The 12,735-nt window shown below is 43.3% G+C and overlaps 1 protein-coding gene across 1 annotated transcript; it reads right to left on the reverse strand.

Annotated features, from left to right (window-relative positions):
* Nucleotides 1-64: 64 nt before the first annotated feature.
* LOC106574696 (gap junction gamma-1 protein) lies at nucleotides 65-10,044 on the reverse strand. Its single transcript, XM_014150709.3, has 5 exons — nucleotides 9,836-10,044; nucleotides 3,008-3,290; nucleotides 2,561-2,786; nucleotides 1,658-2,365; nucleotides 65-1,384 (listed from the first exon to the last, which is right to left on the reverse strand). Exons 2-5 carry the CDS (start codon nucleotides 3,245-3,247, stop codon nucleotides 1,371-1,373), a joined length of 1,188 nt encoding a protein of 395 aa, XP_014006184.2. The 5' UTR covers nucleotides 3,248-3,290; nucleotides 9,836-10,044; the 3' UTR covers nucleotides 65-1,370.
* Between the last annotated feature and the right edge of the window lie 2,691 nt (nucleotides 10,045-12,735).

The following is a 12,735-nucleotide window of genomic DNA, read 5'->3' on the forward strand; positions in this document are numbered from 1 at the left end:
TTAGAAGTGAAGTACAGAGGTCTACAGTGAAGTAATCATTCCAAACAAAGATATTGCAAAGTCATTCTGTTCAAATATATTTATTCATATGAAACTAAACTCATCAGTTACAAAAACGACAAAACTTGGAACAATGTAACAAAAACACTCAAAATATTGAAATGTTAATTTTGTACCGAATAAAAAAAGGAAAAATGAAATGAACACAGCACACGACGACACGATTGTTTCCAGTTTCCAACTCAATCATTTCATTATGACAACAGATAAGCAAATGTTGGTGCATTTGCCTCCTTAGAATTCCAGTACGAACATAAAAAAATGTTTTTTTTTTTTAAACAAAACAACTCAGACTAGCGCGAACAAAAGGAAACAAGGACACGAGCAAAATGACAGGTACAGGAGGACTACAGGAGTGTTTAAACAGCATGGAAGAACATTTATAGTCATCACAGGATTCAAGCATTTCCCAGGTATTTATCACATTTGGCCAATTTGTTGGAATGACTAATATACAAGGCTTTAACAATGAGTGGAGTCTCATGGAATGTCAAAACAATTCACTTTTAATTACTAAACCTCTGACAAAAGATGTACAGTTAACATCCAAGATTAAGTTAAAAGCTTTCGTTAAAGAACTGCACTTTTAGAAAACCTCCCAGCACCTTGTATACAACACACATACATGGACGCACGCCCATCCTCTTAATGTCTGTGCAAAAGGACATCCCCCGCAGGCAAGTGTTCATTGCGGTTCACTCTGTATCCAGCAACAACAAGCCCTGGCATAACAACATGTGCAGTAAATGCTTTTAAGACTTTGTTGAGCCTCGCTCTTAAAATTGGACCGACTAGTAAACTTTGTCAATAGAGAGGAGAGGGGGGGTTAAATGAAAGCTTACACTGGATGAGACCGATTCACCTGACAGAATACAGAAACTGACCGGAGAACACTTTGGAACGGAATGACTGCGAAACAAATTAAAACAAAAACGGACAAACCGAAACACCTTTGGGCAAAAATAAAACGGGGTGTCGACTACATCTAGAAGGCTGTGCTTCAGCGACAGGCACTGCCAAGGTAGGGTGTGGGGTTTCGGCAAGCTGAAACTTGAGACCAAAGTATTTGGAGGCTCTCAAGTCGAATGAGTCAGACGCTAAAAGGAGATTTGTACTGTAGCTTTACGGAAGCTTGGGAAGCTTTACATTTAAAGTTGTCCCTGGCCCTGAATACTGCAAGGCACTTCATCCCTCTCACAACCACACTCGTCAGTCTCTCAGTTGTCTGGCTGTGTCCCCATGTGCTTCCCCATCCGTGGAGGGCCAGTCGGGAAGAGAAAGCAGGCAGTCCAGCAGGCATTGAGCAGGATTCAGGCATGTACTCCTGAGGGAACAACATGTTAGACAGGAAATGGAGAGATCTCTAGGTTCTCTACTACCTCATGGGAACAAACAGTATTGTGGGGTTATATAGGTTAATGTCATTCTGTACAGTAATGCAGTCATTCAAAATGGCTTAAGGAATCTGGAACAGGTTCAAATAAACAATGTCTGAAAAATACATATGGCGCCTTCTTCAAATCGCTCTTTTTCTAGGATTGATGAAGCTATATTGTTTTGACCCTTTCAGCAGTCACACACCATTTCACCTCCTTACCTTTCTCGCTGGCCGCTGCCTGTTTCTCCTGCGCGAAGTTGAGTCTGTTCTGCTCTGCAGCCGTGGTGTTGTTCTCGGGACTGCTGCTCCGTGACGGGGACCCCTGGCCCTCCTCGTTCTGGTAGGCCAGGTCCAGGTGCTGCTGGGCCATCTTCAGGTGCTTTCTCAGCCTCTCCAGGTCTCTGCTGGACGCCTCGTCCCCCAGGCTCTCCCTCCCATAGTCCCCCGCCAACGGCTCTCTGAACTCTGCCTTCAGCTTGCCTGACGGGTCCTTCTTCCCCAGGACCGTGTGGTACCCTGGCGGGGCCGTGGGTACATGGCGGGAACTGCAGAGGGAGCCCCGGGCCACGGGGGGAAGAGATGGGTTGGGGTGGCGTCTGGCGCGCCCGCGGAGGGTGTCGCGGACCCCGCCGACCCCGAGATGGAGAATCTCCAGGAGGGTGAGTGTGGTGCAGAGGAGAGAAACCACGTACATGACCAGGAGGAAGATGGTCTTTTCGGTGGGCCGCGAGACGAAGCAGTCCACCGTGTGCGGACAGGGAGAGCGCGTGCACACGTAGGAGGGCGCCACCTCGAAGCCATAGAGGACATACTGGCCTAACAGGAAGGCCACCTCGAAGGCGATGCGCGAGATCAGCGACCACACGTACACCTTCATCAGGCCGTCACGCGCGATCCGCCGCCGACCGTCGTGCTTCTTCACAGAGCCTGGAGATGAGACAAATTAACTCACGGACAGCATGCCACAGGGCAAGTCAAAGAAAAGGGACAGGTGTGATCCCCACACAGCTTTAAAATACAAAGTCATTTCCCTGGTGACAACTTTATAACCAGCGTGAATGAAAAGAGTGAAGCAGGTATGAAATGAGTCAGTTTGTGTGGAGAAGCTGTCCCTCACCCTACCTTCTGTCACCTTCACTTTGTCCTTCTCGATCTCCTCAGTGATCATGGGGTCCTCCTCTCCGTTGTCCTCGGCCTCCTCGTAGTCCCGCTGTGCCCCCCGGGTCACGATGGGCATGCTCTTCTTCCCGGCGCGATGAAGAGGCCGGTACTCAACATCGTCCATGCGGGCGATCTTGTGCATGGCAAAGCCCAAGTACATGATGGTAGGGGTGGTGATCAGGATGACCTGGAGGAGAGAGAGAGGGAGGGAGTGGATGGTAGGGAGTGGATGATAGACAGGGAATTCAAAGTCCCTGAGCGATCGCTTACAAGTACATAAGCAGTTAATGGTTTATTTGTGTCAAAAGGTTATACATCCCATCTGTTATGGCTACACACACACACCTTATAGTTACTTCACCCTAACTTGAGAAAGCATTTACATATGCTTGCTTGACTCAGTCTCACCTGGAAGATCCAGAAGCGGACGTGTGAGAGCGGAGCGAAGGCGTCGTAGCAGACGTTCTCACACCCGGGCTGCAGCGTGTTGCAGACGAACTTAGCCTGTTCATCGTAGTAGATGGTCTCGCCCCCCACGGCCGTCAGCACGATGCGGAAGATGATGAGCACAGTCAGCCAGATCTTCCCCACGAACGTGCTGTGGTTGGAGATCTCATCCAGGAGACGCGTCAGGAAGCTCCAGCTCATGATGAGGCCTCAGCAGACACCTGGCCAGGGGCCCCTCTCAGCTCTGGGGGGGAGAGGTGATGTTATTTTCAGTGTGACATTTACCTGAAAAAGCCGTTTCTGGTGCTCCTGGCTCATCTCCAGATTTTCAAAGAGAGAAAGAACACCCTGATCATCATGTCAGTTATGGTGGTGGGGTTGGACGAGTGTTAGGAGCAAAAAGGGTAAGCTTCTTAAAACACACAAGTCAACACACCATCCACATCAAGATAAAACAAATCATGCCATTCAAGTGAAGAGATGTCAGCAGAGAGAACTGGCTGCCTCCTGTACAGAGATATCTACACACTAGATATCCTGTACAGACCAGACTGTAGATCAGAAAGCCACCATGCGATACACGTGTGGATGCGTCACCCTGGGAGAGGCACAGATATAAAACCAAGACAGCCATACTACAAAGTGCTAATACAGTAAATCATAACTTAGTATTAAGTTTCTAATCTGTTAGTTACTGTGTGAACTACAGGGGAGGTCCAAACTTCAACCCAGTCAAATTATTTACAAGTCACTACTGTAATACTGCTGGAAATCCACTTGACATGTTAAATTCTTTACCACGATTCAACTAAGCCTGGTTCTTCAGCTAAACCAAACAATCCATATACGACTTTAAAATCAGATGCTGCAAAACCAGTTCTTATTGACCCCTGAACATGAACTACGAATTGAAAAAACAATTAACTGAAAAGGTATGACTTAGGCTTCTTCTTCCTGAAAAGGAATTTTAATTCCCTTTCTGACAGGAACGAATGAAAAATGGCCTCCTTGACCCCAACCTCACTCTCCAGAAAAATAACACTTGAGCAATATTTGATTTGCTCAACAGGGGCCACCCACAAGGTTCATCAATGATGAGCCATACGTGCATATAAGGAGGGCACAGGGAGGGTTGGATGTTGACACCCACACTCCCAGGTTAAATATTATTATAGGAACGAGAAGAGCAGGCGCCAGGTGGAATGGTATGACTTAGTGGGAGTACTGTGGTAGAAGTACCACGAGATGAACGTGTTGCAAGGTCCATGTCTCACACCCAGGCTTCAGATCTATGGCCATAGGTTTCCGTGAAGGACTTAACAAGTGTGGTTTCTGGTTTCATAATATGCTTTTTGCTCTGATGTAAAAAGGAGGTTGTTAATTTGGAACCACAAAAAAAAAAAAAAAAAAAGCTATTTTTATAGACTGAACTGCTAGTGAACTATGTATACCGTCTGGTGGACCGGCCCAACAAAAATAGATTCTTAACAGTTGAAAAAGACCTAACACAAGTCGGTCCATACTGTATCACATGGTACCATAGTGGATTGTGGTTCACACCTACATTCTTACAGCGACCTGTCATTCCAAACCCCATCCTGCTCACTACCACCTCTAAAGACTGGGGTCGGCAAGTCACAGCAAGCTGGGACTTCACACTGGGGAGAGAGGTTGGTGCAGGTCAGAGAAGCAAGGCAGACCAGATGGGAAAGCTTAGCAACAGCAGTTTAGAAAGACAAAGGACTGGAAGGGGTCAGCTCATAGAGTCACAGTATTTACCAGGACAGTGAATTATGATAGATGAGGAGGCAGGTCAAGATAGAAGCTACTGCAAGGAAATACATTGTCCCCAGTAAAGTGTGTACAGACATTGTAATGGCATACTGTGTACATCGTGAGCTCCAGAAGTATCGGGATAGTGGATTGTTTTGTTGCTTTGAATCTGCACTCCAGCACATTGGATATGAAATGATACAATGACTGAGGTTAAAGTGCAGATGTCAGCTTTACTTTAAGGGTATTATTGGGTGAACCGTTTAGAAATTACTGTACTTTATGGACATAGCAGCGCAGCACCCCCCCCCACCCCATTTAAGGGGAGCAAAAGTATTAGGACAAATGCACTTGTGTATTAAAGTAGTAAAAAGTTAAGTATTTGGCCCTATATTCATAGCACGCAATGACTACATCAAGCTTGTGACTAGAAATGTGTTGGATGCATTTGCTGTTTGTTTCAGATTATTTTGCGCCGAATATTAATGAATGGTAAATAGGGTATTGTGCCATTTGAGTCACTTTTTATAAATACTAATATGATACATTTCTAAAGCGCTTCTTTAATGTGGATGCTACCAGGATTACGGAAAATCCTGAATGAATCGTGAATAATGATGAGTGAGAGAAAGTTGGACAGAAATATAATGCACATCATATCTGCACTTTAACATCACAGCCATTCCATCATTTCCAATCCAGTGCTGGAGTACAGCAGCAAAACAAGAAAATGTGCCACTGTCCCAACACTTTTAGCGCACACTGTATTTGACATGCTGAACCTGTCTAGGAGTGTTCATCTAAAATCAACAGTCATCATTACTCATCTTCATCAATCACCTCCATTTACCTTGCTGACTTTCTAGTTGTTCCAAGAAACAATAACTAGCCCTTCTTTCCCACACTAGTCATCTCTGGATTCAAATATCCCAGAATACATGTGGTTGAGGTGACACGACAAAGTCCTGATCTAGCGCCAGTACCTGAGGGCATACCTCGCCAATCTGCCATCCATGGCATTGCCAGGTCCTCTCAACTTGATCTTTGAAAAAAAGGTGCACTCTTTTCCAGAATGGGTGCAGTAAGCAGATTTAACCAGTCCTATTTGACAATCACTCCGTACAACTGAATCAATGTCTTTCTTAGTTTACCGTGGCAAATCTGTGGCAATTAACCCTACACATTTTCACTGGACAATGTTTTTGTTCTTAATGATCACATGAAATGGAAAAAGTAACAACTTGTCTTAATACAGTATGGTAATTTCTTGGAGAAATAACTCTGAACTGTTCCATCTAAAATGTACCTAAATGTAATTGTAGTTTCAAGTAACTTTTAATAATATTCTAATTATAACATTAAAGATTAAATGTTTTGTAGGAAATATAATCCTATATTCTTACAATAAATATTTTCGATCATTGGGGCAGAAGTAGAGAACGTAGACAGCTGTCTGGCATCAGACTCTTGACACGGTAACATGAGATCAAGTGATCGGCTGGTTTATTCTTCTGGGTTTTTGGTTGCAAGCAAGTTTGTTTTAAAACACACGGGTGCAAGTGATCTCCTGTTAGTAGATATTCAATGGACCCCGTATATTTAACAAGGCTAAACTGAACCTAGATTAGCACTCCTACTCTGAGACACTATGAATATGTTCAGTGAAAATCTCAGTGATCTGATATTGGATCCTCGTCTCCATTTCATAGTGTACTTTGAGAACACAACGGCCATTGAAGATGACAGGTATGATCTAGCCATTGTCTAAAATGTCTCAGTAGAACATCCAATGTTCCATAATGGTCCATGTAATCAACCCGCTCTTCAAAACAAAAAACACCGTCCCAGCAGCCTAAGCATTGTGCAAGAAAATGGGTCAGCCAGCTTTCTTATGAATTTCCTTCTGGCTTTGAAAAGCAGTGGGTACCACCTTCCCAGTGCGTACCATTTCAGCTTTGATCAATTTAGGCCTAGCCTACACCTAACAGGCATGCTACACTGCTCATGCCAGCAAAAGCCATGTGTCCAGTTAAGTTCCGCCAACACATAGGAGAGAATATAAAAAAGGCCAAAGAAACCTAGAAGGCCAGCATCGTGGAGTCACCTCTTCACTGTTGACATTGAGACTGATGTTTTGCAGGTAGTATTTAATGAAGCTGCCAGTTGAGGACTTGTGAGGCGTCTGTTTCTCTAACTAGACACTAATGTACTTGTCCTTTTGCTCAGTTGTGCACCGGGGCCTCCCACTCCCTCTATTCTGGTTAGAGCCAGTTTGCACTGTTCTGTGAAGAAGTAGTACACAGAGTTGTACGAGATCTTCAGTATCTTGGCAATTTCTCGCATGGAATAGCCTTCATTTCTCAGAACAAGAATAGACTGATGAGTTTCAGAAGAAAGTTCTTTGTTTCTGGCCATTTTGAGCCTGTAATCGAAACCACAAATGCTGCTGCTCCAGATACTCAACTAGTCTAAGGCCAGTTTTATAGCGTCTTTAAATCAGAAGAACAGTTTTCAGGTGTGCTAACATAATTGCAAAAGGGTTTGCTAATGATCAATTATCCTTTTAAAATTCTAAACTTGGATTAGCTAATACAATGTGCCATTGGAACACAGGAGTGATGGTTGCTGATAATGGTCCTCTGTACGCCTATGTAGATATTACATTAAATCTGCCGTTTCCAGTTACAATAGTAATTTACCACATTAACAATGCCTACATTGTATTTCTGATCAATTTGATGTTATTTTAATGAACCAAAAGCATTTGCTTTTCTTTTAAAAACAAGGACATTTCTAAGTGACCCCAAACTTTTGAATGGTAGTGTTAAACATTTTTTTTGTATTTTTTTTAAACTACACTGAACAGAAATATAAAGGCAACTATTTCAAAGATCTCACAGAGTTACAGTTCATATAAGGAAACCGGTCAATTGAAATAAATTAGGCCCTCATCTATGGATTTCACATGACTGGGAATACAGATATGCATCTGTTGGTCACAGATGCATATGGGCCTCAGGACCTCGTCACGGTATCTCTGCATTCAAAATTGCCATCAATAAAATGCAATGGTGTTCAATGTCTGTAGCTTATGCCCACCCAAACCATAACCCCACCATGGGGCACTCTATTCACAATGTTGACATCAGCAAACCGCTCGCCAACATGACGCCATTCACGTGGTCTGCGGTTGTGAAGCTGGTTGGACATACTGTCAAATTCTCGAAAACAGAGGCGGCCTATGGTAGATAAATTAACATTCAATTCTCTGGCAACAGCTCTGGAGGACATTCCTGCAGTCAGCATACCAATTGCACGCTCGCCCAAAACATCTATGGCATTGCGTTGTGACAAAACTACACATTTTAGTGGCCTTTTGCCCCCATCACAAGGTGCACCAGCGTAATGATCATGCCGTTTAATCATCTTCTTGATATGCCACAACTGTCAGGTGGATGGATTATCTTGGCAAAGATGAAATGCTCACCAACATGGATGTAACATTTGAAAGAAATAAGCTTTTTGTGCATATGGAACATTTCTGGCATCTTATGAAACATGGGACCAACACTTTTCATGCGTTTATATTTTTGTTCAGTGTAGTTTATTGGGGAGGCAGATAAAGCATTTATCAAAATCAATAACTTCTGCATGTGAAAACAGAATCCTACTCATTACTCCATGTGTCACCTAGTCACCTTTGTTGAGACAACGTCAGTGGCCAGAGCTGGTCACCTGGCTCACGCCCAAGTGGCAACCGGTTCAAAAACGAATATAATCACTTTTCACCCGATGCAAACTTCTTCCAGCGAGGCAACCCGTGCCAGATAATCAAATCACCTATCAGTGACAACCTCGGCCTGGCATTTAAAGTAAACCCAAACAGCAGGAGAACCCTAGACTAAATGGACCAGTAAAGATGGCCAGCTGATAGGCTAACATGTGGGTCATATTTGAAAGGTTAACACACAAAAACAGTTGAGAGAGTGAGGGCAAATAAGCCTATTAAACGAACACTCTTCACAAATCAACAACTGACCAAGACAGAGTAGTTCATTCTCATCTGGACCAAAACTCATCCTAGGCTACTGAGCCAGCAAAGGAATTTAATTACAAGTCAGTGAAGTAAAGACGGGGGGGATGGGAGTTGAGCAGTGCAGAAGGCCTGGTAGTGAAGGTATCCGGTCAAGGTACATCGTGCTAACATTCCTTGGCCTCTAACCAAAAACAGAGATGGCACATGGTGTAGGCCGAGGGCACATGCATGAAACCACTGACTGCATGCTGTCGGTCACACATGGCAACCAATAAACCTACAAACGCCAGTCATTGAACTTCACTGTGTCACTCATAGAACGGTGACTTGAAATGACCTGTGTAGAAGGCCAATGAGCCGGAGAATGTAGATTAGGCTTGTTAACTCACCATCAAGTGTTTCATTAGCGACTTAATTGGCTACACGCGTGTTAAAATGAAATGCTTAACGAGGGGTTGATATCTTGATTGATACAAAAAAAAAGCTGATTTTAAGACTAAGATGATCAAGATAATGAAGGCCTAAACAAAGTTTGACATCATGGCTGGAAGGAGTTTGGTTAAAAAAAATTAAATGATGTGATGGAAAAATCCATCATAAACATTGGCCCGTAACAGTTGTTGATACACTCAGCAAATAAGATTAGAAAATAACTTGATTCCGAACAACCATTTAATTGTAAATTCCGAATTTAGATTAAATGAATACAAAAGTAGCAAACCTAAGCGCCTTGAGTCAAATTGCCCAAGAAAAGCTAAAACTCACACGATTGTAGCTTTGCGGAATGCGCGCACACAACGATGGTAATTTAGGGGACAAAAAAAAGTATCGTTACATTTTGAGCAAGGATTGATAGGCAACAACTTGTGGCAGGAATACATTGACACTAGTAAATTAAACTGCGAGTAAAGTTACATTGAGCGTTTGTGAACCTGGTAAAAACGTCTCAAAGGATTATGGGTCTCCTCGCAAAAACTCACCTTTAAGGCTCAAAACTGTCCTTCTTGTTTTCAGCCTTAATTCCCCTCGTAGCCTCTCCAAATGATCAACAACTGTTCTTTCTCCTCCGCGGCTCTTTCATAAACTACAACCCCCTCTTTTTTAACCCATTCGGCGCTTTGTGGTACCATGTGACCCCTGCATCCATGTCGGGGCCCCAAACACATTCATGCAGGACAAAAGAAGAGTCCCGAAATCCTTTTTCTCCTCCTACCATACCTCCACGTAAGCCTGCCCCGTTTAGGAGGCCCTTATCTGAAACTTGAGATATACTAGCTGACTAGATACTGTTAGCTGTTTACTGTAATTAAGTTTTCACACCTTTTTGTATCATTTCATTGCTATTCTCAGATTAATTAATATCCTTATTGATAGCACAGGAGGTTGGTGGCACCTTCATTGGGGTGGACGGGCTCATGGTAATGTCTGGAGCGGAGTCAGTGGAATGGCATCAAATACGTTAAACACATGGTTTCCATGTGTTTGATGCTATTCCATTTCCGTTCCAGACATTATTATGAGCCGTCCTCCCCTGATTGATAAGATTGTGTATTGTGTATCATACATAGCAAGATGCCAGTGATTCAACGTCTACAGCATCTTAAACCCAAAAGCTTACCTTCCAAGTGAGTTTGATTAAAGTAGAATAGAAAATACCAATCTTGAGTTGAAGCACCTGTTGCCTGAACTCAAGCTTGGTATTTTGGCTGGTCTCAGCGCACATGCTCTCACAATTAAAATGGGCTGTGTGTACACATTCCTCCACTGTTAAAACCTTTAAATTCACACATAACAGCTTGCACAGTGGTGCCAACATCCGATGTTTGCCATATATGGTATGGTAATAGACCGGTCCCACTGTAACGTCCACAAACCCAGAACTCATCTATCACAGGCTTATTTGCCAAACAAAAACATTGTTTGAAATAACAGGAGACAGATTTAATAGGGTAAGTGGTGCTAGAGTTTATTGGAACAATACAGAGTACCTACGTCAAACATGTGGGCGTCATGCAAGACAAAACAGGTCCGCAAATGTGGTTTACTACCGCTGGTATATTATGCCATAGGTGTGATAATCAAAAGCATAATCCACTCCTACTGAATCTCTTTAAAACACCCTCCCCACCTTTACAAGAAAATATTGCAGTTTTGAAACTGCAGTAAAAGTGCAGTAACTGCAGTCGACTGAAGTATTTTGGATAGAGTAATTGCAGAATAACTGCAGTTATACTGCACTGTAACTGCAGTTGCACTGCAAAATTACTGTAGTAAAAAAAACAGTGATATTTTGGACGCAGTATTTGCAGCATACTGCAGTTAGACTGCACTTTAACTGCAGTTATACTGCATTGTACTGCAGTTAAACTGCATTCTGACTGCATTCTTTTTTCTTAAGGACACTGGTTAAAGACATCATTTCAACGTCTAGTTTTGATTTACATTTGGTTGAGTTGTCAACTAATATGAATTCCACATGAAATCAACAAAGCATGTCACCATGCTATTGGATTTAAGTTATAAGTTAGGACGAAATTCCCTTACGCTGATTTCTTTTTGCAAATCCAATCGGTTTTCACTTAGATACATTTTTTGGTAGGTGGAAACAATGTTGATACAACCAGTTTTTGCCCAGTGGGTCTTTAACACGTTTCCTGAACAGAGTCCCATCCCATCTTCACTTTGTTGCCATCAACAAAGCCCTTCCAAAAAAATGATTGCAGTTTTGAAACTAGTCGACTGTGGTATTTTAGACACAGTAATTGCAGAATAATCGCAGTGTTCTGCAGTTGAACTGCAGTTCTACTGCAAAATTACTGCAGTAAAAAAACTTATTTTGAATGCAGTATTTGCAGCATACTGCAGTTATATTGCACTCTAACTGCAATATTTTTTCATGGGGGGGGGGGGGGTGTATTTACTACTTACAGGTGGTATGTTGACTCTCTCTGGTGTCATTCACAGTGCTCAATAAGGAACTGTTGGTCTTAACTCTGGAAAAACAAACAGGAGAAAGCCCCCTCCCTGCATGGCAGTGACAGCAGGACTGGGACACTGCTGTCTTCTCCTAGGGGTGAGCAACGCTTGAGTAGCATTGCCAGAGCAGTGTCGAGGTCACCAAGAATGTTGCAGGAAGTGTGCATGTTGTGATATCTAACACTACTATTCCAATCCTTCTCACACAAGCAGAGAAAATGTCCCCATATCTTCATCTCCACGTGAATGTCAGTCTGTCACCTCTGGGTCTTTTAGGCAGTCAGTTGAATTAGTGTCTCCTTTGGGCAACTGTTGATCCGTGCAAATGAAGCCTTAACATTTTGACGTATGTGCCTGCCAGGTAGATCACCCTGATGTTTTACTGTGTTCCCTACCATTTGGAACCACTGGGTGGGAAGTAGGACATCAAATAAAAGTTTCTCTTTAGCCATGTGGTGGGTTGATTAGTAGAGTTATGTGCATCACAGATGTTTATTTCACATTTTAGTCATTTAGCAGACACTCTTGTCCAGACTGACTTATAGTACCAAGTGCATCCGTTTTCATACTGGTCCCCCATGGGAATAGAACACACAACCCTGGTGTTGCAAGCACCATGCTCTACCAACTGAGCCAACAAGAACTACTTGAAAATGTTGAATCGGTGTGTACAGGGGCGTGGGGGCTGTGCTTTGGCAAAGTGGGTGGGGTTATATCCTGGCTGATTGGCCCCGCCCAGGTGTAACATTGGACGAGGCCACAGTGTCTTGCGACCCCCTCCCTGTCTCAGTCCCCAGTATCTATGCTGCAATAGCCTATGTGCCAGGGAACTATCGTCAGTCTGTGTTGCCTTATCTGATGTACTGTGTGTTCTTAGGCATGCTCTCTCTATCAGAGGAGGCTG

This window comes from Salmo salar, chromosome 16 (assembly GCF_965601325.2).
Source record: "Salmo salar chromosome 16, fSalSal1, whole genome shotgun sequence".
Taxonomy (NCBI): domain Eukaryota; kingdom Metazoa; phylum Chordata; class Actinopteri; order Salmoniformes; family Salmonidae; genus Salmo; species Salmo salar.

What these genes read in the sequence shown, in the direction of transcription:
- LOC106574696 (XM_014150709.3), bottom strand. Translation starts at nt 3,247, where the DNA reads ATGAGCTGGAGCTTCCTGACGCGTCTCCTGGATGAGATCTCCAACCAC. An exon ending in TCCGCTTCTGGATCTTCCAG is followed by an intron (nt 2,787 to 3,007) that starts GTGAGACTGAGT and finishes TCTCTCCTCCAG; the next exon opens with GTCATCCTGATCACCACCCC. An exon ending in CAAAGTGAAGGTGACAGAAG is followed by an intron (nt 2,366 to 2,560) that starts GTAGGGTGAGGG and finishes TCTCATCTCCAG; the next exon opens with GCTCTGTGAAGAAGCACGAC.